The following is a 27,042-nucleotide window of genomic DNA, read 5'->3' as shown; positions in this document are numbered from 1 at the left end:
ATATTTTACTTACTTCTTGGCAAGAAGGCAGAAACAAAAACAGCTTTTGAATTTGTCTCCCTTTTTGGTACCATTATATTTTATTTGAGATAGAACATAGCATGTCTGTTGAAATTTAGCCCCTAGCCTAATATAATATTAAGCTAAATATACGACTTTCTAACCAGGAAGTCATAAATAATATTAAAACACACCTTTTTAACAACCAAATAATGAAATTTTCAACCTCATCATATTTTGGGCCTCAATTTGGATACGCTGTGGATAATAAGTTGCCTGTGTTTGACTCTGGCATTGTCGTAAGTTGATCTAATCTGAAAATCACGCACCTTGTCAAGTGCCAAATAAACAGAATTTGAAAAATCACACATCTATAATTTGCCAAAGCTGCTTTTTGTGAAGTTTTTGTAGTCATATCTAAGTATATAAAGATTCTGATTTATAAATGTCATGTTTATGGTCTTGTGTTCAAACTTATCCCTCTAAACGGACACCTTTATGACTATACTTAGGTGGAGATTTATAAGTACTTCAGTGTTGTTATGTAACAACTAAGGTAAAATACTTGTGTACAATGAGTACCTGTATCTTGGAGACAGCCCAGCTAAACACTGTGTTTGTGTGTGTGTGTGTAAGTACAGTGTACAGAGTTGGTTTGTATCATATATTAGACAAGCCATCTCTACCAATGCCCTGGTACCTGTAGCTGAGTGTAGTAGGCCATATAGTATATACAAGTAATAGCTTAGATAGCACCATTCTTGATTCTCGTTCAGTTTATGTCAGCTCAGATACCACCTTAGAATGTAGAATTAATCACGAGAAAAAGGAAATTAATTTAAATTTATGTAAACTGAAACTGGTTATAATATGACCTCACCTTGACTGGGAACTAGATAGGATTACAAGCTTTTCAGGGTGTATGCCACCTGCTGGATAGGCTTAAACCAAAACATGTAATAGTATGATACCATGTTAAGATCAGATGAAAACCAACGATGCAGGTATCCAGATACCAGGAGACATGGAAATGGATAGCAGTCTATGAGGATTTCAGTGATGCTGTTATTCAGTTTACGGTTGATGGGTAAGATTATTGCTATTGGAAATACTTGAACTATTATGGACAAAACATGGAAAAAATGCAGACTGAGGATATTTTTATATTTGATCATCATCCATGTTAAACATTTACAGAAGAAATATGTATAAAGATCCATATTATTGGATTTATATGAACAACTATTCTTTTCCAGATCTGCATTTTCATTAGATTGTTGTTACTAAGTAAAGCAGAGTGCATGTACACATATTGTGAGAAAGGAAGGGATCTTATTTATGTAAACATCTGGTTAATTTTTTGTGCTTAATCGGCAATAGTTGAGGTTTTATATACAGGCATCAAGTCATTGTGAACTTTAATAGGGTTCACAGGTTAAATCACTTGTTAAAATAAAAAGTTAGTCTATTATATGTTATATAAAACCAGAAATGTCTGACATTGACCTTTTCAGATATGTATTCAAACATTTTTTGTGATTTTTTTTTATGACAATAAACGACAATAACAGGCCGTTTCAAGATGGCTCTCTACCAAGCAGCCATGTTTATATTTATATGAGGCAACAGCCTGATCATATGTGAATGTAGCTGATGAAATCAACTTTCACTGACATAAAATCGTCTAGACCTACATATTAACTGGTCTAATGGACATACATGTAAGCAATGCAATTTGATTTAATTGATGCACCAAAGTGAAAAATATATGAAACAAATTCAAATCTTATCTTGGGATCCTTACATTATGGCCAGCCTAGTTGAGTTTGGCACTCATATTTATAGGGGTATCCCTTACCCTTATAAGGTGGACTAGAGGTATTATACTTGAGGTACCTCTGAGGTGTACCATTGGGGTGCAGCTTATCTGAACTGAGGCTTGTCTAAGGTATACTTGAGGTGTATTGAAGGTGTATCTGAGGTACGTCCAATTATGCAAATTAGTACTTAAAGTACACCTATAGTACACCTCAGTGGAGGTGTACCCTGTATATATTAGATAAAAATATGATGCCTGAGGTGTATTTGGGGTACAACTGAGGTATGCCTGAGGTACATTCTTATAGGCAAGGTGGATATATACTAGTTTCACTTTTTATTTTGATAGAAAACAAGCTCAAAACAATTAAATGTTGGCTCGATAAATTATAGATCAATTTAATTTAAGTTTGTAAGTGCATGCTGTTCTTTGTTTACAGAATCTGTTGACTTACAACAACAACAGTGATATACATTTACATGAGGCTTTCTTACTGCTTGATCAAAATTTAGTGCTACTCCTTTTCTGTGCCTTCAAGAAGGGGTAACTCTCAGGGTTTCTAAGGTGTACCTGAGGTACATCTTTTTTTTTTTTTAACTTTCAAAGTTTCTAAGGTGTACTTGAGGTACATCTTCTAAGTGTTGACTTTTTCCCAAGTTCCTGAGGTACATCTGAGGTATAGATAAATGGCTGTGGGTGTACTTGAGGTACAGATGGTGTGTAAACCTCATCTATATCTCACACTACGGTGTACATGAGGCGTACACCCCATATACACCTCATCTGTACCTCACTCTGAGGAGTACACTTCATGTCTGTAAGGGATCACAAGGATTTCCACAACAAGAAATGTTAAAGACATGCAAATATGAGGAAGTTTTATGTTGTTGCAGGAGTTCATGGTCAGTTAGAAATCAACCAAGTTTTTTGTACACTGTTATTGTCAGCCATGACACGTGTAGAGACCTAGACGACCACATACATGTCTGTGACAGAGAGCTGTTACTAAGCCTGGTGTGACAACCAGCACACACAACAAACAAACAGTGCAGTACTCGACTCTCCTGTTAACACACTGACCTGACATTTCATTGACTCTCTTTCACTGATCCATCCCACAGACAATTTATTTCTGCGGCAGTGTTCCCTTATGTGGAGATTATTATGATACTGGTGAGGGCATTGGAAGGATATAGACCAACTCACCCTCTACTATAATATTTCCACACTTTCTGGCCCACATGTATCTGACAGACTTTGTATTCAAGTTCATTTGATGACCCACAGTCTAATAAAGCCATATATCCCCTATTTCTGCATTAATATGAATTTTGAAGTCAATCAGTCAGTCTTTGTAGGCGTAGTTATTAAATAATTAGATTTAGGGTCTATGTTGTATTTGGTGGTACATGTATTTGGACTGATAAATAGTATGAATAGCATGTGACAACAAATCTATTGACAGGTAAGTAAATATAAATGTACAATAAAGGTATATGTGTGTTTGAAATGTGGCTGGATTTGCTTTGCCACTGTACACATATCAACCGAGTATTAGCATGACCATGTTTATAACTGTTTACCCAATATCTGGAGGACATCCTGATCGTTTTTGCGGATTTCTTTTGACGGAGATGGATTAAAGAAGTGACAAGGTGTGCAGTTTAACCTGTAATACCTTTGAAGCTATGAAACGGGCTTCGTGTTGAAAGTCATCTACAGAACACTTAAACTTTGAACTGCAGTTTCTTGTTATAACAGCTTCCCAATTCTGAGTCAATATAGCTCGCCGTGTAGGACTAGCTGCTCCTGTGTCATGTAAGTCTGATATACATTGCGCCCAGAAGACGTCCACTTTTCCTGAGAGTTACTGACAGATCTTGTGCCACTCCTTCACTTTGACTTCTTCATCTCATTTTTTTATGGGTTGGTGATATAGAATAGTTGGTCAGCTTTTGAATGGATCCCATTTTGGAACAGAACGGTACTGTCATTCACAAGTTAACTATGTGGACAGAAAAATGAAAGGAAATTTTAGTGTTCAGGGAATGAAAATGTACATGTGCATCAGTTTGTTTCATAAAGAGATTGTGTTGAGGTCATGCCTTACATGTTGTGTACTGGTTACTGCGCTTGATTTAAATTGTCTTATTGAGTCTTATTGAGTGAATCACTCATTAAACTAGTCAGTTTTATGAACTATCAGCAAATGTCTGCTGCTTTTGACATCATTATTCCAATCAAAATGAACTGTCATAACTACAGTCTATACATAGCAGACATTAGTGTGGAGTTTATTCCACAGTTGTTAGCTTCGGAGATGTGAACGACTGGCCCAGTGTGACACTGTTATATAGTCTGTAATTACTGTCACATTGTGATATATCATGTAATTATTGTGCCATGGCTTTGTACTTCCTCCTGCCAACAATGGACGTCTCAGTGAAATTACCTTGTACTGTTGAAAACAGTCGGTACTGAGCCGAGGTGTAGAAGCCAGGTGGAGCCAGGGTGACATTTTTGTCAGCAATCTGTGAGCTCCCTGGGTGACCCTGCAGGCTGACTGGGGTTGTCTGAGGTCATGTGTGTTTATGGGTAGTACTCACCAGTGGCCAAAACCATCAACTTGGACTGTACGAGGCATTTCTCTGCTGCGTAGAACTGTATCCAGGTACAGGTTAACAGGAAACAGAATTTTCTGTTTCTCGGTATTCCCTTCCTTTGTGTTCAAGTGAAGGTTATTGGTGAAAATTTTTTGCAAGGACACATGGGATTTATCTGTTAGATTTTATCTTCAGTTTTTGCTGATCAAGTCCTAATGCGATCACCATGAAGAAGGCCAAGAAAGTTAGCATTGATAACACCAGTGTTGAATTAGGGTCAGCTTTAGCACCCAATCAGCCGTACACATCTCACAGATCCACTGACATTCCATTACAAGGAATACTAGCTGTGAACAAAACACTCCCCAAGCTTGGGCAGTTGTCATCTGTGCCAATCAGCAAACTCACTAGTGTGGAGAATGGCCTGACTCCTCTGGATGAGGAGGGGGAGAGTTGGGAGGGGTCAGGAGATGGCTTCACCTCCCGCACCTCCAGCCCCTCACAGTCCCTCGTCAGCTGGGACCTTGAGGATCATATAGGAATACGGCTGCTCAGAAGTGGTATCACAGGAATGATGGATATGGGGGTCTCCAGAGAGAATTCTGCTTTGTCAGAAGAGAGGTGAGTCTCATCCATCTGAGGGATGCACTGAAGATTAGAAATATATACGGTATGCAAATGGGGACCCTGTGAATAATATGCACCATTTTATTGATGTTAAACATTCCTTTGTCAATGAATCCTAATGACATCACATCAAACACAGCAGAAAGTGATTCAATTTTTGACATAACAATGGTTGAAGGTCCTGAATTTCACTAGCACCACCTCAATAAATGCCACAAAAAATAATGCCACCTCCGCATTAAAACTATAAATGTAGATGTGCTGGTTGAGACTATGCAGATGGTCCGTAGTTTCATTGTATTTCTCTGGTATACTGTAGACTGTATAATCTTATCAGTGTGATAGCCACATACAGTGTATGGCTGACCGGCTTTGTTCAGTGAATTATAGCAAATGTCAGTTATGGTAATTCCCTCTAGACACCCAGATGTATATGTACACAACACAGAACAATTTGTTACATAACCTGTGGTGCATACATTAAAGAAATCAGACTGACTTGCTTGAAGTGGACGTAGCACCAGTAAAGATGTCAGGAAGAGTACATTCCCTCTGTCTTATGTAAGACAAGCTGTGTACTTGAACTGAACTTAAATTTGAATGTCAATCTAATGGCACAGAGGGTTGTCAAGTTGAACGTTTTTTTCAGGTCTAGATGCCTTATCCCTCAGAGTGAGTTTAGTTCAGTAAGCACATGGGCATATTATTTTAGGAGAAGACAAGACCAAAGTTTGTACCAGTGTTATGATGCAGAATAAGATATTCTGGTATTGGTACATGTATGTATGTGTTTTGGGAGCAAGCCACTTGTATATAAATGACTAGAATGGGGTCGTTAGGTTTGATTTCAGTGAGATTAATTACTGAACTGACTGTAATTAAGGGTCAAATAGGGACTATTTCAGTTATTGAGTTTTGTGTATTATATTTTTGATGACCGTCATTTGCATATACTGTAGATAGATCAGGATACCAGCATTGGATTAGATTTGCAGTTTGAGGTAAATGTATAGAAGAAAGCTGGAAATGGTAAAATTTGTGTGGAAAATGGACACAAAATGTATTTAGTTGTGTGAGTTACTTATTACCATCATTATTTAGAGAGACATTGTTGTGAGGAGCCTTCACTGAATCATTTGTATAGGAGTACTGTTAAACATTGTTGAGGACACAGTTCTCCTTCAAACTTTTGTTTGTGCATTTTTATAATCAAGTCAACATAATTGGTAGCTCGTACAGCTGTGCAGCTAAATCATTGAGTTTGATTTCAGTTGGACATATAGGGCTTACATGTGCTACTGCGATAACAGAGGATGATAAACCTCAGAGACACACAATCGTTATAATTGGGTACCCTAATTCCTCAACCTTTTCGCATATGAAAGAGAAACTTTCATTGCGATTTATGCACATTTTTAATTTGATAGTGGAGACAAAACTACATTGGATTGCCCAGTTTCAGGGCTTCACAAAAAGTATAATTTTATCAGGCAACAAAGAATAATGCCTTTGGAATATGCTTGAGTAAACACCTTGGAAACATGCGAAAAGGTTGAAGAATTATATGGAAATGTCAGAGGTAATAATTATTGAGCATGGTTTAAAAAAAATAAAGTAGAAAGATAAGCAACCTTTTAATATTAATGAAGTAGTTATTGTCAGCCATGGTAGTTCTACAGGCATCTGTGTGATAGACAAGTTATAATTGTCATGCTTATAACATATCTGAGTATTTAAAGGTGACCTTGACAATTTTTTTTTTTATATCTAAAACTGGAAGTTATCTCAGTTAATGCAGAGCAAGAATTGTGTAACAGTTTTTTGTTATTTTGTATACATGCATACAACTTGATGTCAGTAATTTTCTCAAAATGTCATGATGTTTTCCCCTTGGATTTTGGAAAGTTGTGATGTCAAAGTGGCCCTGATTCATTTATGTGACCCTCAACGATATAGTTCGTGAATTGGAATGAAGGAAATATATTGCAGCACTCTTTAATAATACAAAGAAAGATAATTGTTGGACATTTTCCATACAGCATTATATTGGACAACTGTAAACATTTATATTAAATATATTTCACAGAGAAAACTTTCACAGTCTTGAAGAATAACAAGAAATGCCTGTTGACAGCATTATTTTTTTGATTATTGAAAGCGTTGCTGTTTACTTTTCAATGTTGTCATGGTGATCAGCCAGTCATAAATCAGGATCTGTTGACATCCCATAATTCTTGAACTTTCGTCACTCAATACTCCATGTTTGAACGTACATGTTTGTAGATATACATTGGCATTGATGATAAAAACCACTCAAGATGAGGTTGTAAATTTCGTTACTTAACATGAGCGGTAATTTTATCAATTTGAGCCCTGAAAATATGCCTGGATACAAAGTACTTAAGCAGCCAAAGTGCTGTGGTACAGTGGTCTGGCACAGGTATGGGCACGAAATCACCTGGACTAGTCCACGCTCAGTTATGCCATATCGTATACCATGTTACCGAACCTTGAAAGACTACAACCTCAATAAATCTGTCAAAGTCATGTTTTTTAATCAGTTCAGGTGAGAAGGCCGATTGATCACCTGTATGAATAGGGCTTGTGTTCAGGCCACATTTCTCCCGATTGGTTACAGCCATTAAAACCACTACTACACAACTTGTCAATTTCTGTGCCTCTGCTGCACACTTTGATTTGTGTTATTAATGCGGACGATTGCAAAATCAACAAAAGCTGTGGATGGAACCATTTATTCCAGGTGTCTGGAGATTTAATGAGATCAATTGCAAATCAGTTACCGCAGTGTGGTAATATTACAAAGACTGCACTGGAGAACTGGGTTGGCATGGCAACAAATCCATATCATACAAGCTTATAGGAAAATAATTTCTAGTTTAGCACACACCGCTAGACGTCTGTATAGTTCTTTGAATGGCACGTGAAACAAACAGGTGAAACTTACGACTGAAGTGATGTAAGAAGTGAAGAGACTCCAGTATGACGGATATGAAATGGTCAGGCCAGTTTTAATTTATTTCATTTTGGAAATTTTTATAGGTTAATAACTGACATTTTAGCTTAAAGAAAGTGAAGGGAAATCATGTTTAAGAATTATCACATTTTGTCAGTAAAATGATGATACAGGGGCATGATGTATGCTACAACTAATGTTTAAACTCTGCAGAGAAAAGGAAACAGGTATATAATTAATTGCAGAGCCAAGGTTCTAGCAGACCAGAAACTAGCTGATGCTGAATTTTGAGACCAGTGGTGCACAGTTTATGCTACAGTAATATTGATGCATATATACTAATTTTATGTCTCGTTCTTGGAATTATCTACTGTAATTTTATGTCCACATTACCTGTTTTATAGTAATCTTGTCTAACTACCTGGGATCATTTCACCCATTCCAATATACGGTACTGTATTTGACACCAACTCTTTTGTATGACTAAGTTACAGACAGCTCTGTTGATCTTAGGAAGGTGTTTTGAGGCTTTTCTGGGATGTAGGATAAGATCCTACTGGAAAAAAGTGTAAGTTTCAGTAACAAAGGTAATATTTTATGGCAATTGTTTGCCTGAAGAAATGCAGTTTTTTGAACAAATACTTAGGGCATATACATGACAAATAATAGTGGGCTTGACATTGTTGTAGTTTTGACAAGGGTGGGGACCGTATACGACTGGAAGAGCGGATTAAGCTGCGTCACCTCCGTCAGCTGATGCATCAGTTCATGATTCATAAGCCACACATCGACCCGGCCATCCTCACAGACAGGCTACAACTTCACCGTCTGAAGGAGAGGCAGCCTGCCGGATGCATGAACCTGAAGGAGTTCAAGCTGACCATCTCACAGGTGATGAAGACTAATGACTATGAGGAGTACGTGGAAAAACTCTTCACAAAGGTGAGTGCTATACATTGATCAATCTAGATCAATCATGTAGTTACCTATACCTGCGACTAATATAATTTTATGTTCTATTAGTCCCAGTCTATACCAATAGTTTCAAAGTCTTTTCTCAAATACTGTATTTCACCTTAAGTTTAGCCCTTTCAAGTGACACATTTTGCTTTATTCTAACTGATTCATCTAACTTAGATGGCCACTTTGTGCAGTTTTTATGCAATGTGAGTAATTTCTTTTCAGAAAAACTCAAGTGTTGACATCAAAAGTATAATTTGAAGGCCTTAATGCGCTTCTGAAAATGCATTTTTACATGATCTAATACAGCATGATTTTTCAGTGTCTTTAGTGAAACACAGTTTTAAGCTGTATATTATTAATTAAATACTTATGAATCGGGATAACAAAAGCTGGACATATTTACAAATGTTAGGTGACACGTGTATACCCATACATGTATAAATTAAACCTGTCAAACCATAAAAGTATAAAGGTTTGTTTAATGTTGAAAAACTTGACTTGATTTTAAAATTTAAATTTTAATTAAACGTTATTGTTTTTTTTAGCTGGATACATCATGTGATGGATACGTGGATTGGAATGAGTTTTGCACTTACATGCTGTTGTTATACAGAGAAAACGACTATCTGCGGACAAAACGAGAAATTCCATTTATCACAGAACCCAAAATTAGGCACATCGTTTACAATAGGGTAAGGGTAATAAATGTGAATGGCATGTATGCATTCATTTTAAAAATTGAATACTGAGCCCATATCACGTGTTACTGACAAATGTACTTATTATCAGTGGATAAAAGTAAAGACGGCTGGGTGTTTTTTTTGTTTATTTTCAAGCAGTAATGAGTTATTTATTTTGTTTTCCAGCAAGAATCTACATCTCGAATTGTTACTGTAGAAAACCCATACAGATATGTGGCAGTCAGTAAGGTAAGAAAGACATTATCATACTTTATGTGTAAAATATAAAAGGCAGTGATCCACTTTTCTTTGTTTGATTTATTTATTTATTTGATTGGTGTTTTACGCCGTACTCAAGAATATTTCACTTATTTGATGGCAACCAGCATTATCGTGGGAGGAAACCGGACAGAACCCAGGGGAAACCCCCAATCATCCGCAGGTTGCTGACAGATTTTCTCACATACAGCCAGAGAAGAAGCCCGCATGAGCCAGACTTGAACTTTGTTTGAAGTCTATCCACCATCTGTTGGCAACCTGATCATGCATTCTTCTGGTATAGGTTAGAGTTTTGTGAAGTGTTCTGTTATTTCCTTGTGTCAGTATTTAGCCCCCTGCTCATGGACTTGGTGTCAGTTTTTAGTGCCTTACTATTGGACTTTGGACTCAAGTTTGAATTTTCTTCTACTGTGGAATTTTACTTATTCATTCTTCTGTCAATTCAAACGAGTAGTTCACATGTATTTGCAATAGATTTCAGAATGCATGCTATTACTGAGTATTGTTTCCATTGAATTGATTCAGTATTGTGTGCCCAGTACCCCTGGTAATAATGGAACTTGTGTATGGAAGACACTTTCATTAATCCTCTATACCATACGCCACAGGAAGGAGCTGTGACTGTTTGGGACGGCCATCTGCGCTTTGACAAAGTCTTCTCCATTGATGATGAAGAAGAGGACTCACGGTCTGCCAAGAGAAGGTTCAAGATGTGGGTGACTGACATGGTGTACATGTCTAATTGTCACAAACTGGCCATAGCTTCTACCAGTAGAGATATCAGATTCTATGATGTCACCTCTAACCAGTACTTTGAGGAGTTTCACCTCTTTGGTAAGTTAAAAGATGAAAAACTTAAGAGCTGGGCTCAAAACTTTCATAAAACTTTGCCAATCAGAGTTATTTCTATATAAGGTGATCTTTGAGAAAAGGTATGAAAAATCAATGTAGGAAGATTTGTGAAAGTAGGGTCTGTGTCTGGTTTCACAAAGCTTTCAAGCTGCAGATTACAAGTTTATTGTAAGTGCCATGACAGTGGCACATATAACGTTATTAACATGTTTAACTACAGTAATCTCAATCAAGTTAACCCATCCCAGCTTTGTAGTATCATGCCCAGGGATGCCATAAACCCTTTCTGTGGCTGTTTGGTGTTTGAGGCATAAGAGAGCTTTTTACATATTTACTATAAAATAATTGCTTAATTTTTATGAGACATTGGTGTTTGACATGTACCAAAAGAAATTTAGATTTCTAAATTCACTGGCCGTGATAAGGTCATCAAAAGCCTGATGTGACGTCACTGGCCCTGATAAGGTCATCACAGGCCTGATGTGATGTCACTGGCCCTGATAAGGGCATCAAAGGCCTGATGTGACATCACTAGCCCTGATAAGGGCATCAAAGGCCTGATGTGATATCACTGGCCCTTGCCTGATGTGACGTCACTGGCCCTGATAAGGGCATCACAGACCTGATGTGATGTCACTGGCCCTGATAAGGGCATCAAAGGCCTGCTGTGACATCAATGGCCCTGATAAGGGCATCAAAGGCCTGATGTGACATCACTGGCCCTTGCCTGATGTGACGTCACTAGCCCTGATAAGGTTATCAAAAGCCTGATGTGACGTCACTGGCCCTGATAAGGTCATCACAGGCCTGATGTGATGTCACTGGCCCTGATAAGGGCATCAAAGGCCTGCTGTGACATCACTGGCCCTGATAAGGGCATCAAAGGCCTGATGTGACATCACTAGCCCTGATAAGGGCATTTAAGGCCTGATGTGATGTCACTGGCCCTTGCCTGTAGTGACGTCACTGGCCCTGATAAGGGCATCACTGGCCTGATGTGATGTCACTGGCCCTGATAAGGGCATCAAAGGCCTGCTGTGACATCACTAGCCCTGATAAGGGCATCAAAGGCCTGCTGTGACATCACTAGCCCTTATAAGGGCATCAAAGGCCTGATGTGACATCACTGGCCCTTGCCTGATGTGACGTCACTGACCCTGATAAGGGCATCAAAGGCTGCTGTAGAATTCAGTCTCAGGTGCAATTTCTTAGCTAAAAAAAAAATTCGAAAAAAATTTATAGAACCGCTTTTCTCTTCAGTGTGAAAGGCCTTTCATGTATCATATACTTTGGTGTTAGTGTTTTGTTTGCTTTTCACATGCTTTCATTCAGGCCACACCTGACTTTTAGCACCTCATGATTGTGGCCAGAGTGGAAGAACAATACCATGCAATTCTAACAGCACAGCCACAAAATCCTACCTACAGCCTTGATCACAAGTGAATAAATGTACCATAGATGAAATTCAGCTTAGATAAGGCATAGGCTGGACTTCCCTATCCCATACACAAGCTTATCAGAATCAGTTCTGTATCCCTTTAAACAAAAGGATTAAGGAATATTAATCAGTAATGGGTGATGGTATTTGTTTAACTCTTTGTTTCAGCCATGCCAGATGTCCCTTATTGTATGGATTACTGGTTTGACAAAAATGTGAGTGACAGCTTATTATTAGGGCTATATCCAATATTATTTGAAAATAATAATGAGAGAGAAAAGAAAATAAAAGGTAACAGGTTTCAGAGTGTAAAACAATGAAAATTTCATCTCCTGATATTTGCCCATTTCGGTTTTTTGGAAGACACTTCTTGAGGGACATGACAAGACCCAGTATAGAATATAATGTACAGGTACAGCCAGGATCCTCACATGCTATCAGTATAAAACCTCCTCACCTTTTCATCTGCAAAACCCCACAACACCTGGTATGATGACTTTGTCAAATTTTTGAGTGCATGCCTAGAATAATAATAACAAGTCAAAAAAATGTAACAACAGACCAGGGCTACATCTTGTATGGCATACTAATAATATGTTTACAAAACTATTAAACAAAGAAAAATTCAATTTATGTTGTTTTTTTTAAAGAATGGTTCAATTTCTTTCCTACTTTTGGTGTTATGTCATAACTTTTGACCTTTTATCTTTTCAGAACAAAAGTGGTGAATCTTTACTCGTCTTTGGTACAGATACTGGAGATATTCATATCTTGTACTTCACTAAACCCATGTCACAGCTCTTTGACTCACCATTTAAAAGAGATGGAGGAACTAGAAAGATATTTTACCAGGTAAGAGTATTTAAATCGATCTGTTGTTTCTGCGTTTCAGTCAAGAATAATTTTATATTATTGTGTGGTAGTTTTCATAAAACCTAGCGGCTTGTGACTCTTATGTTCACTGTAGGCAAACTTGTCTTCTACAAACAGGGCATGCTTTCAAATCTGTAAGTTTTTAGGTAACTTTCCTAAGATTTCCCCCCTGGTTTCTTCCACCCATAAAATGAGTATAAAATTGTAAGTAAAAGAAGCTTGTGCAATAAAACCATCCTATATTATGTTTTAAGTTTAATACACTTTTGAGCATGCTTTAGAGTAGTTAATGCTTCTAAAATATGTCAAAATCGACTGAAAATGGCTTCATTGTAGCATATGCTATTCACATACATTTACATATACTACTATAATGGGGAGTATTCAAATTTGTGTTGATGTTTCTGGAAAATATGAACGAATAATTAACACATTTAACTGATCAAATCACAACTGAAAGTTTTGTCTGTATCAGTTACATGTACTTTCTCCATTGCCCCAGTGTTCTTCATAAACTGCGTATCTAATTAGAGATATTGACTATTAATCAATGTGGCTAATACCCTACTTTTCTGGAATGGTATGCCTTGTACTACCAGGACCTACCTCATCACAGCCAGTGGGTGAGACAGGTGGTGTGTGAGAAGGTTCACCCAGAGGTCATCTGCAAGGTCAAGTATATTCCTGACAGCGAGGCAATAATATCATCAAGTGCCTCCCCAAAGAATTCTCTAGTCATCGCTGATATACAAGGGCTCAAGAAAATCTACATATTTAAACTTGACAAGGTAAAGCTGGTGTGAGTGTTCCTGAGACATTGTAAAATTTAGAAGGTATTGCACGCAAATAAGAGAGTAATCTTTGAATTTAAAATAAAGCAATGTTAAAGCGAAGAATAACGCAAAATTGTATATGATCATTGATTATTAATATGCTTATTGGTTTAAGAGTTTTGTGAGTAGTTTTTTTGGGGGTCAAATATTTGAGCTTATTTATAATACATGAATGTTACATAACACCATTTCATGGAACATCTTTGATAGGGTGTAGAAAACTTTGATTACAACAAGAGTCTAAACCTGCTGGTCACTGGTTCATCTGACCACTACGTAAGGTTGTGGAACCCCTATGTTACCAGCAAGCCTGTAGCCATACTGACCGGTCATGCCACAGGAGTGATTGATGTTGTCATACATGAAGATCTTAACCAAGTCTTCAGCTACTCAAAGGCAGCGGTATGTATTATAGCATAGCATTTTATCAACAAAATTTACCAATGTTAACTTATAGCACCCTATTCTTATCAATGAAACAAGAATCAAAGTATCAGTGGATGTGTATGCATACAACAACAACTACATATTATAGTGATGTGATTGTAAATGTTCCTTGTCCTGTCTATATTTTTTCCTATTAATGGCTCAGATTTGTTTCTGGTGGTAATATATATATATATGTATTGTTATTTCATCATATTCCATTGTGAATCTTAGGTGTTGAAAGTCTGGGACATCAAGGAACACACATGTGTACAGACAGTAGTTGTGAAATTTCCCAGCAGTATCCACGGACGGATGCCAGAGCACGGTCAGTTCCCACTCCACCTGGAGAGGCGCCCCCAGCTCAGCTGTCTGCTTCTCACCTGTAATGACTACGTGGGGCAGCTCAAGCTGGGAAAAAGGCCAGCACCGGCCAGCTTTATGCCGGTCACACATGATACTCAGCTCTGTAGTGCAGTGTATAATCCTCTCTTTAAGCAGGTGAGTACTGTTAAGACTTCATGGTTCTGCTAAACAATTGATTACTATATGACCATTGTATTAGCGTGTGAAGTTCACAGCCAGGGGGAGATAACTGGACAAAGCGCACTAAGGGAGATAACTTTGTCAAGGAAAAGATTGCAACTCATTAACTCTGTTGAAAATGATCGAAATGGTGATGAGGAACCGTTTTAGTTGAACACAGTCATACATAAGAACTGTATGTAGGTTTTGTTCCATCAACTACTCTCTGATCTTCATGAATTTGATGTGACATGCATATTTGTTCATTTGATTTCTTTGAAATAATGGCCACACATTATGTGCCATTTACATTATTAGCAAATAGATTTTTTGTGATTAGAATTTGAATAAAAGGATTAGCCAAAATATAAGCATTTATCCAGTATACTAAACTTGTGTAATAGTTTTAGTGAAATTTTAAAAATTTGTGTCCTGATGTAAGTAAATGTGAGTCAGCTGTTGCATCTGTATTTGTGTTTTGTTGTGTTTTTCTGCAGGTCGTTACAGGATGTGACTCATCCACAGTAGCTGTATGGGAACTGGAGACAGGTAACAAGTCTATTGTATTCTCCAACGCTCACGGTGATGAGGAGATTACCTGTATGGCGTTTGATGACTCATGGCGAAGACTGATCACGGGGGCCAGGAATGGCACAATAAAGGTGATATGTCACATGCTTGTCTATGAGGTATCTACTAAAGCAAATAGTTGCAGTAGATCCAGATTTTTACTTCACTCACATATAGCTCTGATAGTTTTTCAAAGTAAAAGTTTGTGGTATATATTCCAGACAATATTTTGCCATGACAATTTGTCCTTGTAGTTTTTATGTACAATGTTGTCCTTGCTTGACATTCCTAAAATAGAGATCTTTCAAGATCGTTGAAGGTTGTTTTGTATTATTTTCTAAGCATGTGTCATGAATGTATGTGGTGATTTTTGCTCAGGTGTGGAATTTCCAGAACGGTCACAATCTCCACAAACTAGAGCCTGTATCCGAGGCAGAAGTCACTGGTATTATAGCTCTTCTGGATAAGAAGTCAATCTTAGCGGTAGGATGGAGCCGCCTGCTGGCTCTGTATGATGATTCGGATCTTGATGTAAGAGTAACTCTGTGTCTTTATTTTTATGAAGTTAATTTAAATTTTAAATGTAAATTTTACATATTGAATATATAACTAAGGCATTAAGCATTAATATTTCATTATCATGAATATCTGAGAGACTAAATGAAATTGTGTAATAGAATGGTCACATATTGTTTTTAATTACTTCATATTTCTGCCTTCAGTTATATGTTTTGTTTTTTGTACTACCATTGTAGTTTCTTTATGAAAACCTTACAGTTTAAAGTTGAGAGTTACGTTTGTCCAGGTAGTTTTAAAAGTGTTCATATTGTTTCAGAACATGTATGTGAAGGCGCGTAGTCACTGGAAGGGTGGTCAGTTACATGAGGATGACATCTTGACCCTTGACCACTGTCCACCACACCTTTTGGCCACGGCCAGTTTTGATGGGGCCATCATTGTGTGGGATGTAGACACCGAGAAGTGTGTGGTCCAGCTACGAAGAGGACGCGGGACCAAAATGTAAATGTGCTCTTGGCAGTCTTGTTTCATACAGCCATTAAAGTCTGCTAATTAAATATGCAAAACCGTGACCATATTCATCAACAATTGTCACATTAGTCATGTCAGGATCAAAATCCATGGTAAACATTGTGTACAATCTGAGTATTTAATTCACTGTTTATAGACATTATACCAAAAGAAAACTTATAAAGAATATAGTCAAATCATATATCCTGCTTGTAGTCCACTTTTGTGAAATTTGTTCAAAATAGTAATGTTGTATTTAACAGTGAAATAATTTCTGGCATGCCATGCATTGCTTTTAACGCTTTCATTTGATTTATTTATTTATTTATTTATTTGATTGGTGTTTCACGCCGTAGTCAAGAATATTTCACTTTATACGACGGCGGCCAGCATTATGGTGGGAGGAAACTGGGCAGAGCCCGGGGGAAACCCATGACCATCCGCAGGTTGCTGACAGACCTTCCCACTTACGGCCGGAGAGCTAGCCAATATGAGCTGGACTTGAACTCACAGCGACTGCATTGGTGAGAGGCTTCTAGGTCATTACGCTATGCTAGCACGCTAACCAACTGAGCCATGGAGGCCCCCGCTTTCATTTAAAGTGAATTTATAAAAACCTACATTAAGTTTATTCCATTTCACAGTTGGTCTATTATCTGATTTACTACTAATTTTAACTAGCTGTCAAAATTTTAAATCTAATATTTGTTGGATTATCTGGTGGATTCTACAGCTTGTATGTTTTTGTTTTTTTTTCTTCTTTTTTTCATACAGCTCTAAAGTAGCCGTTACGTCAGACTCTGACATCGGGAGTCGACCAGACTCTACCTCATCTCGTCCTCAGTCCAAAAACTCACGTCCAAACTCAAGACATTGTAAATCTCACCGAATTGAGAAGGGGTAAGTACATGTACTTAGTTCACCTTGAAAAGCTTGCAAAAACTTGCTTCATCAAGTTTATTTATTTTGCCCAGCTTTCTTGAATGTGGGATGTGTTTTGCAATGGGAAATTTTTCCTGCCTAACGTAATTCAGGAAAGCTGTGTAGTCTGTTGTTCCTTCCTGCATTTGTGGTAATGTTTTGTGCACAAACTGGTAATGTTTTGTGCACAAACTGGTAATGTTTTGTGCACAAACTGGTAATGTACTACCCATGCATTATAAGAGAAAGATGATCGATCCAGCTTGGACCCAAGTTACCATTGCATGGGAATATTCCCCCATTAATTGTCCTTGATCCTTTTCCTCACAAAAACAGTTTTCATTTATCAAAAAATTATTTGCCTCTTACAATTTTTGGATCAGACAATTTTGGGAACCCTGCAAAATGTCATGTCAGTACAAAGAGATTTTTGGAGAAATTGGGTCCAGTGTTGTTGTCTTTGTGTTAAAGTAGATATAGGGCTGTATAAAATATGATGGCACTGGGCAATTGTATGGCCAGAAAATTCAGTTGTATCATTTTAAAAGCTATGGTCAAAGTGCTAATAAAGCTAAAACAATCAATTAAAATTCAACCACAAGGGCAACTAGCTAAGTTTCATTAGTAGAAAATTAATGTGACATTTGACATAAAGATAATGTCCGAATGTTGAATACCAAAAGGAATGCTTCCTCTTCATTTCTTCAAGTTATTTTTCTATTCTGTATTTTACAACTATAGACTCTGTGGAAGGTCTGGAGTATTATTGTCATTGTCGCTTGACAAAGTATTCCTTCTTGTTACAGACAGCAGGCGCCTGTGGACAAGGTACTATTTCTGCGCGGGAGGCTGGCTGTGAGGTACACCGAGAGCGCTGTCCTGGTCTCCAGTGAAGGGGGTTACCTCAGGTTCTGGAGTCTGTACACTAATAAACATGAACTGGGTGAGAAGTTTATATATATATATATATATAGTATATATATATATATATATACAGCTTTATATTTGCTTTAACACTGTATGTTTTTTCTTGTAAGGACATTTCCAAGAAAACACTTCCAAGACCACTGTTTCCAGATAAAAACAGGACTTCTGTCTTTTGATTTGTTTTTATTTTTTTTGATTGGTGTTTAATGTTGTACTCAAGAACTTTTCTCTTATATGAGTAAAAACAGCCAGATTAATGAGTAGAGGGTTAACTCGGGTCATGGATCTAGTGGACCCCTTTCATGGAAGTAAATGACCAATGCTGACTCAAGTCTCCAGGATGTACAGGAAATACATGCAAGTGGGAATTTATTCCGTTAAACAAAAGCTGAGGTGAAGCATCCCGTAGAGTATGTTGGCCGGTTGCTGCATGTAGACCGGGTGCTACAGTTTCGCTTCCATAATTAACAACTTGACATAATGTAATAACAATATGCCAATGTTGATCTTCCATAATTATGATGCTGTATTTATGTCATAACAGTATGACACTATTGACCTTCCATAGTTTACATTATGGCTCAAATACTGCATGATCGCTTAACTGTTTTTACTTACGCGAATTGCCATTACATTAACAAACGCTGTTACAAAAACAGATTTTCTGTGCGTTTATGTTACCCCTAGTTTTCCGTAGTTACAGACAAAGTAATTCCATGAATACATTTATCCTTGACGTTTATCATATCAAATAACAGCTGTCCATACTTATCAATGAACAAATTTAAATTTGTGAAGACAATAACCTAGAGCTCTAGATATATGCACCAAATCCGCTACCATGCATTTAAACTGCATGACTAGGCTTGAATGAAGTTTACAAACTCAAACAGCTACATTTCTGTCCGCTAACTGTGGGAAAACATTATTTTCATTACTGAATTAAGTTTCATCTAACAAGTTTTTCTACAAAATGCTAAATATAAACAATAACAAGAAAAGTGCACTCGATAGCACACGATCGCATTTGACTTGATTATCCTTATGCATAAACGCTAACTTTAATTATGAATATAACATTTCTTTGTATGAAATACATGTAACCCTTGATCTTAGAGATGAGACTAAATGAAATTTACGTAAGTACATACCTGCAAGTAGGAATTTATTACCAAAACCTGAGATGAAACATCCTGTACTGTATGTCGGTTGGTGCGTGTAGACCGCCGAGTGCTACTAATATACAGAATTCACTAATCAGTCAAGAACTTTCAGTTTGCTACAAATGTACATTCCTGCTGCAAGTCTTAACATTTACTTTAGTACTGTATATTTTTGGCCAATAAATCTGTCAGTCTCTCACAGAGGAATAAACCGGAGTGACTGGTATAAATCACTGACCTGCTCTAGGTACTTTACAAACCTCCTGACTTGAGGCTACAGCTGAAATATCTTGATTTGAACACACAACCTCAATGGTCCAGGCCCTGATTGTCCAGCGCTTGTACTATCTGAGCCACCTATGGCTGATTTCCAACTGTTGAGTTAATGTTTTGTAGCAGTACATGTTGATTGGTTTACTTTACACAAAAACATTCATCAGTGATGAGGTGGAAATTTGACAGAACCACAGCACCTCGCGAGAAACACAATGTATCTGGTTTGCCACAACCCCACCAGCCAGAGCTAGATGTCTGTATCTGTCTTTCATTGGCAATTATCCCCACGATATGGCTGAAATATTGCCAATGTGGCATTAAGCCATAATCATTCATTCATCGGCAATTAGGACAGGTGGTCTCAAGAGAGAGCCCATTTACCTTTCAGCCGACTAGCTCTGCCTTTTTGTATCATGCATTGTTTCTACAAATATATGAATGACTTTTGAAAGGGGAATGGATGCAATTCCAAGTTTGAATCTGCTTGGTATATTTATTTGTATATTAAGATTAAATATGTAAAAACTATCTAGAAAAAAAATATATGTAGAAAAAAGGTAGCATATGTTTTAATAAAGCCTTGAATATTAAGCGTGTTCATTATTAAGTACATATGTCTCAGTTTTTGTTTTGCTTTATATATAATACGATATTAACAACATGTCTCTCAGTCTGTATGTATGATTTATATGTCAATAGTTTACATTTATCTTTACCGTTTACCTGTGAAGTAACAGGTGTTTGATGTTTTATCTATCCAGGTTATTTCTACGTCCCTGACAGTGCGGATCAGTCCGTGCTGGCCATGTGCACCAAACCTAACAACAGTATACTGATAACCGGGGACACCCAGGGGAAAGTCAAAGTGTGGGACATCATGGCGTACTGTATCAAACCACAGGACAGGGTGAGGGAAATCTGCCAAGTCATAACACATATGAAATCAAAACAGAAGAATATAACCTACACAGTCATAGCTAACCTTAAAAAAAAATACAACACTAGACCACATGTATATGTGAATCAACAAAGTATCAAACGTATGGTTTAGAACGCGTGTTTTTATATTTCTGTGATATTGCCTAAATTGGGTATCACAGTTCAAAGTAAGCTAAAATGTGAACATCGCGAAAATTGAAAATGAGGCCATTTTATCAAATTAAACTAATGAGACTCCAGTTACTTCTATAAGGGAAGTATGCAGTGGTTTTCCCTGATGTCCAACAAACTCTGTTTGTTTCCCGTGGCCTGGTAAGAGTTCCAGCTTAAAAGTTGATTTAGAGTTCCAAGCACTTCAGAAAAAAGTGGTGGTAGCTGTCTAACTCCGTTTCCACTCCCCTTCCTATGTAACTAATGTTATATTACTTGCTTAGTTTTCTATTAAAGTTGTACTGATGAGAGATTCACAAAAAGATGTGGCATTTTGTCTGATAGAAATACCTTTGTATGGAATGTTTCGTTCATTCAGCTCACATGCTAAAAGTAAACAATATAGTACATGTACTTGTGATATAAGATAAAAGTTAAAAGTTACGAGAAATCTGACTTTTGTAAATGGGACCTTAGAACGCTAATCTGTAAAGGGTGTTTTCTTAGAGAGTGAAGACACCACCCCCTTTGGAAGCCTCATGGAGTGCACATGACAGTGCAATAGTGAGTGTGGAGTACATAGAACACGACCATGGAGTCTTCATCCTCACGGCATCCACAGACAAGACGGCCAGACTCTGGAGCCTCCAGGGAGAATACATTGGTACTTTCGGCCAGGTGAGTTCATCACTGCTGGAATTGTAATTAAATCATAGCAATCAAATCAAAAACCAAGAACAGAATGGGCAACATGTCGTGCCTATAGTAATTCAGGTCCAAGCTATGTAGCCTGTTGCTCTTTCCTGCATGTTGTTTTGATGATGATTTGTTGGCAAACTGGTAATGTATTACTATTCTGTGGTGTTTATAGAGCAATTGTCAATCCGACTTAGACCGAGCCTACGGTGTGTAAGAAAAGGTACCTGATTGTAAAGGTGTATTACATTATGATTGATCATGCCCTTGTTGCTGGTTGTTTCATATACACATGGGCATCACTACAATGCACATTTTTATCTCTTAATCTTTTGAGATCCATGCTAAATATTGAAAGGAAGAATGGAGTTTTTCATCATAGCATTGTAACTTAACTTCCCCATTTTTTCCTTGTTGACCCCAGACAATGGCCTGGAATTTAAAAGTGCAGACCACATGGGGTCACCCAGGCACTCCGTGGACCACCTTGGATGATTCCAAAAACAAAGGTGAGAGGGGCTTACTGAGTCATCCTTGTGGGAAACTTGGTTGCCATTTCCTTGTTTCAACTACATTAGATCTGTATAGGATAAAACAGTTCTTTACAGCTTCTTTGAGTATATAATTATTTCTTCTATTGTGATCAGTGCATAAGTAGTCTATAACATTTTTATTGATAAATTATCAAATGTATCGTTTTGAATAGCTTAATAGCTGTTAAAGTCATGACATTTGTCAGATTCTTGATTACATTTTGTCAGATCACTTTGTGGACATTAACATTGTTGTTTTTATTTGTTTGTGTTGACCAGGTGTTGATGTCACTGTGAACACCGATAGTCGTGATGAAGGTACTCAGTCCATCCCAGTGTCAGGTGTCCCTCTGATCACCCAGGTGGTGGATAAGGGTGGGGATCTGGATATCCCTACTCTAGAGAGAGGAGAGACACTGACGTCCCCACTCCCCACCTCAGCCAGGTCTCTCATCACCCCAATAAGTACAGCTATGCTGGACACAAAGGTAAAGCTCCACGCATTCCGCTTGCTTTATTAGCTTATACACATCTGAATTTCTGCCCAACTGTTAGATTTGGATGGTTTACTGAACTTCTGAAGAAGCTAAATTGAAATGTTTACATTTATTTATATATATGTTTCTGGGATTAATTGCACATGCTCAGATAAATTTTTTTTTTTTTTTTGTAATGGTGGGATTTTCTGAAAAAAGCCAAATTGAATTTGATACAGAATGAACTATGAGCAGCTTATAAGCCATGAGCTCTACTGATTCAGTAGGAAAATTTCCAGGCTCATTTAAGTACTGTTTTGCTAAAAGGGCTCATATGGGAAAAAAAATGTAATTAACATTACAGATGGCTGTGCTTCTTAGAAATAAAGAAAGTTTATTGTAGTTTATTTTGTAGTTTCTTATTACTTCCACATATAGATGTAGATTAGAAGCATTTTTCTTTCTGGCTGCCAGTTTAGGCATGTTCTGATATATAGTATCTCTGGCTTGTGACCTGTAAATCCAGCATGCACTGTCTTACTGATGCACAATCCTTGTCTCTCTGTCACCCATCTGTAGTCACCTGTGTCACCCTCAGGTTTGTCAAACTACAATCAACTCTGCACCAGTGCGCACCAGTTTGCATGTACCTGCTGATCTTCTTAAGCACACCTACAGATCTCAGACGTTTGCTTTTGGCACCGGACTTCAGGATTGCAGGAAGGTGACTATTGGTGATCTGTGATTAGAATGGAGTACATGATATGTAGACGTTACTTCGTCTTGAAATGAATTTGTTGTGTGCTGTTGTCAATGAATGAACTTGTGATGGCAGAACTGAACTTTACCTTCTAGCAACTTTTACTGTGATCTCGCTTTGCATAATAAGGAAAGCAATTATGTGACAGGAGTGATGGAGAGTGGGCTGTGGTCTAGTGACTACAGGTTATTGCCTTTCAATTGCTAGAACACACAGGATGCAGGTTCAGAACTGGCCTTGGACAGCCAATTTGTAAATTGCCTGGCTCTTAATTTTTGTGGGCCTTGGTGACAATATCAAATTGATTGACAATGCTCATGTGGTAGCTTGCACAGTCTAGTGTTGTCATCCACAAATACTGTGTGTAGATCACATGGTAAATTCCTCAGTAACCTGCCAAAGCTCAGTGGTTTAGGCCTGTGAAACTTTATCCCTTGCTTCCTGTCAGTATCCAGCTCATGCTGACTTCCTCTCTGGCTGTACGTGGGAAGGTCTTCCAGCAACCTGCGGATGGTTGTGGGTTTCTTCCAGGCTCTACCTGGTTTCCTCCTGACATAATGCTTGCCGTCCTATAAGTGAAATATTCTTGAGTATGGCGTAATCAAAAAATGAAGTAAATAAATCCTGTCAATATATTTTAAAAACTTGACTCAGGCGTCAGACCAGTTTTCATTCTTTATTATTGTTTCGGCAATATTTTTTGATGATCTTACCTTTTACGGCAATTTGTGGCAATAAATGAAAGGAATTAAAGATGGGGTAAAATGACTTGCGAGTGGTGACAGGAAACAAGGAATCAAATGTCACAAGCCTTTTCCTGTTTCTGACCACCAACGTCTATCAAAGTGAAAAATTCTTGAGTGTGGCATGACATAACAATCAAATAATAAGATTAGATGTGTTATGCTTCTGTGTCCATATCTTCAGACTTGATTTCATAACTATACTAGAGGACGTCAGGACAGGGATGATGATGGTGTCCTATAATAGCATTCTGGATACTTTGAAAGTTTTACTGGAAAACCGCCTGCACCTAATTTTAATGATGTAACGACTGTGGCAGTAAACAAATGAAAGTGCTGCTTTAAAATGACCATTTTAGGTTGGATAAACATGATAGAATTTGGGAATTTTGTGTATTATGCACTGTTTAATGAATGTGAATAGGTGTTTCTATATAATAGGTGTAAGTTTTTTTCTGTAGTAATCACTCAAAACTTTCTTCATGTTATAAAGTAAGATCACTTCACACAGTTGATTGCTACATGTGTGCTGTTGTTACGTAAGTATGTTTTGTCTTTGTGTAAGAGCCAGTGCTCAGACCCTCCCTCTCGTGTTTATAGTCATTCTTGGGGGTGAAGGTTGACCGTGACCTGGAGAGGAAGAAGAGATACCGTCAGAGTCGCCGTGGACAGTTCGGTGCCATCAATTCCTACCAGACTTCACGTTTTGGTCAGCTTTGTTCTCCTTACCAGGCCCTGACAACACCTGTAAGTGTTCTTCGTAAATGTTTCATGAAAACCAGTTTCACAGCCTTTTTTGGGTGAATATAATTTGACATGCTGTTTTTATGCTGTGCATGTCCCAGAGACTTTCAACTGAAAATCAGCGTTCAGTCTGTATGAAGCATGTCATGACTTTCTCATATTCTTACAGAATTTAGAGAGTGTTGATTTACCGAGAAACCTGCCAATGTCACAGAGAATGATCAACCGTGGTTACACCTCTGAGAATCTCACACAGGATGATCTCAAGGTCATGGATCTCTCCTTCTTCCCAGAGACACCAACAAAAGACGAGGAGCCAAGACCATCCAAGAAATCTTCCACACCTAGGAATTATTCAGAGGAAAAAGTGTACAAGAAGCTACCCGCCATTAAGTCTGCTACGTCAAGGCAGCCTTCACATTTACATAACCAGATACTTGCACTTCGCAAACAGTCCACCTTCATTTGAACTTTGGTGTAAAATTAGTTATGTGTTTCAGAGCTTCCGCCAGACGTTGACTAGCCTAGGCATTTGGCATATTTATATCAATAAATTTTACTAGGGAATCACCTCATCTAAGGCCACGAGGTGGTGAGAAATGCCACATCATTTGTCTAAAAGGCAGTTCTCAGGGCATCAGTGAAGGTACTGAACTGATGTACTGTCTAAAACCACAAGGTGGCGAGAAAGACCACATCAGCCTTGCACAAGGCTCTGGAGGGAATCAGTGAAGTTTATGTGCAGATGTAACAAGCAAAACAAGTTGGTGTTGAAAAAGGCCACCACATCCTTGCACAGGGCAGTTTTCAAGGTCATCAGTGAATGTGATAGCAGATAACATCTAAAACTACAAGGTGGCGAGAAAGACCACATGTGAGCTGACGTGACATCTGAGACCACATCGTGTGGAGAAAGGTCAGATCATGCACCCTGGCATAAGCAGTTCTCAAGGGCATCAGTGAAGGCCGTTGCAGATGTGACATTAGTGACCAAACGCCTATTGAGCAATTCCACATTAACCTTGCACAAGCTATTTCTCAGTGAAGGTCACGAATAGATTGTGACATGTGACACGTGACACGTGGTGTTGAGAAATAGCAAATCATTTTTCCACAAATTAGTTCTTGGCGGCATCAGTGAGGGTGGGGAGCCAATATAACATGTGAAGGTTTATATTTATGTTCAAAAGTATTAAACCTACCTGAATGTATTGGATTTCCACCGTGTGACATGATTCTATCAGACAAACAAATACAACAGCTAAGGTATAAAAATTAGATTTTGGATTTCCATCCTCAACCTTTCGAAATGTGTAAATCTTGTTTCGTTGATGGATTAATTTTATTTCAAATCTCCTTTAAGGAAGAAAAACTTGATTAAACTATATTGCCAACCTGTGATATGCATGAATTTGTGTAAAGACTAATCAGAAGTCTTGCTATAACAAGGAATATTGTTATCATTGTTTTAATTCATAGAAATTCTTTGTAACTACGCAATTTATGAATGTACAGCATCTTTGACTGTGATAAAATGATTGCCAAATGGTTAATAAGGTGTTGTGTGATTAGTCTGACATTATGTTTAATGAAAAATAATCTGTCCGCTAGATAAACACACTAACATTTGATGTTTAGGAACAGAAAATGAAAAATCATGACTCCCGATATCACTACATTAATATCATCAGTACATAACGTTTTCCAATCTAAACGTCATAATTGTGACAATCCTTCCTTGCGATCAACTATTATCAGGCCATTCTGTTTCCCTAGAATAACACCGCCAGGTTGGACTATATTTGCGGTAAAAGTGTCTACATCGGCTGTATCTTTGGTAAGAGGTGTGAAGAGGCACAAGGCACTTGATGATTCTGGTAGTTCAGATCAGCCTTCATTACAAAGTGTACTGGTATGTTCTCGTGTTGGTTCTAGGTTTCGATGTAAAATCATTCGGTAATACAGAATAAAGTCATTGCCATACCGCTCGAGTCACTGAAAATTAAGAGCATGTATGAGTCCAACCATATAAAGACATTCGTCGACGAGGACATGATAGTTTTATACATGTACTGAACGTGAAGAAACTTTTATTGCTTCATTGGCCACTAAGGACAAGTACCTGCAGATATGCGCATGCCTCTGGTGCACCATACTAAACCGTATACTCATGTCCCAGACCGACACACCGAGTGACGGACCGTTATCTTATCTATACGTTTA

General features: G+C 37.8%; 1 protein-coding gene across 2 annotated transcripts; it reads left to right on the top strand.

Annotated features, from left to right (window-relative positions):
* Positions 1–716: 716 nt before the first annotated feature.
* LOC135478925 (WD repeat-containing protein on Y chromosome-like) lies at positions 717–26,742 on the top strand. Of its 2 annotated transcripts, XM_064758661.1 has the most exons (22): positions 717–1,087; positions 8,713–8,965; positions 9,532–9,678; positions 9,853–9,915; positions 10,554–10,779; positions 12,404–12,450; positions 12,950–13,087; positions 13,708–13,896; positions 14,152–14,343; positions 14,602–14,868; positions 15,390–15,554; positions 15,841–15,993; positions 16,298–16,482; positions 17,266–17,391; positions 18,219–18,355; positions 20,540–20,685; positions 21,375–21,545; positions 21,988–22,072; positions 22,376–22,584; positions 23,171–23,296; positions 24,676–24,822; positions 24,989–26,742. In XM_064758661.1, exons 1-22 carry the CDS (start codon positions 999–1,001, stop codon positions 25,286–25,288), a joined length of 3,561 nt encoding a protein of 1,186 aa, XP_064614731.1. In that variant the 5' UTR covers positions 717–998; the 3' UTR covers positions 25,289–26,742. The 2 variants fall into 2 exon arrangements, 1 of the variants encoding a protein (XP_064614731.1); XR_010445796.1 differs by lacking the exon at positions 24,989–26,742 and having other exon boundaries at positions 23,152–23,296; positions 24,676–24,745.
* The last annotated feature ends 300 nt before the right edge of the window (positions 26,743–27,042 follow it).

The sequence above is a fragment of the Liolophura sinensis genome, chromosome 1, assembly GCF_032854445.1.
Source record: "Liolophura sinensis isolate JHLJ2023 chromosome 1, CUHK_Ljap_v2, whole genome shotgun sequence".
NCBI lineage: Eukaryota > Metazoa > Mollusca > Polyplacophora > Chitonida > Chitonidae > Liolophura > Liolophura sinensis.
Note: the sequence above shows the minus strand (reverse complement) of the source record. Positions and strands in the feature narration are given on the sequence as shown.

What these genes read in the sequence shown, in the direction of transcription:
- LOC135478925 (XM_064758661.1), top strand. Translation starts at nt 999, where the DNA reads ATGCAGGTATCCAGATACCAGGAGACATGGAAATGGATAGCAGTCTAT. An exon ending in ATGATGATTCGGATCTTGAT is followed by an intron (nt 15,994 to 16,297) that starts GTAAGAGTAACT and finishes ATATTGTTTCAG; the next exon opens with AACATGTATGTGAAGGCGCG. An exon ending in CAGCTATGCTGGACACAAAG is followed by an intron (nt 22,585 to 23,170) that starts GTAAAGCTCCAC and finishes TGTCACCCTCAG; the next exon opens with GTTTGTCAAACTACAATCAA.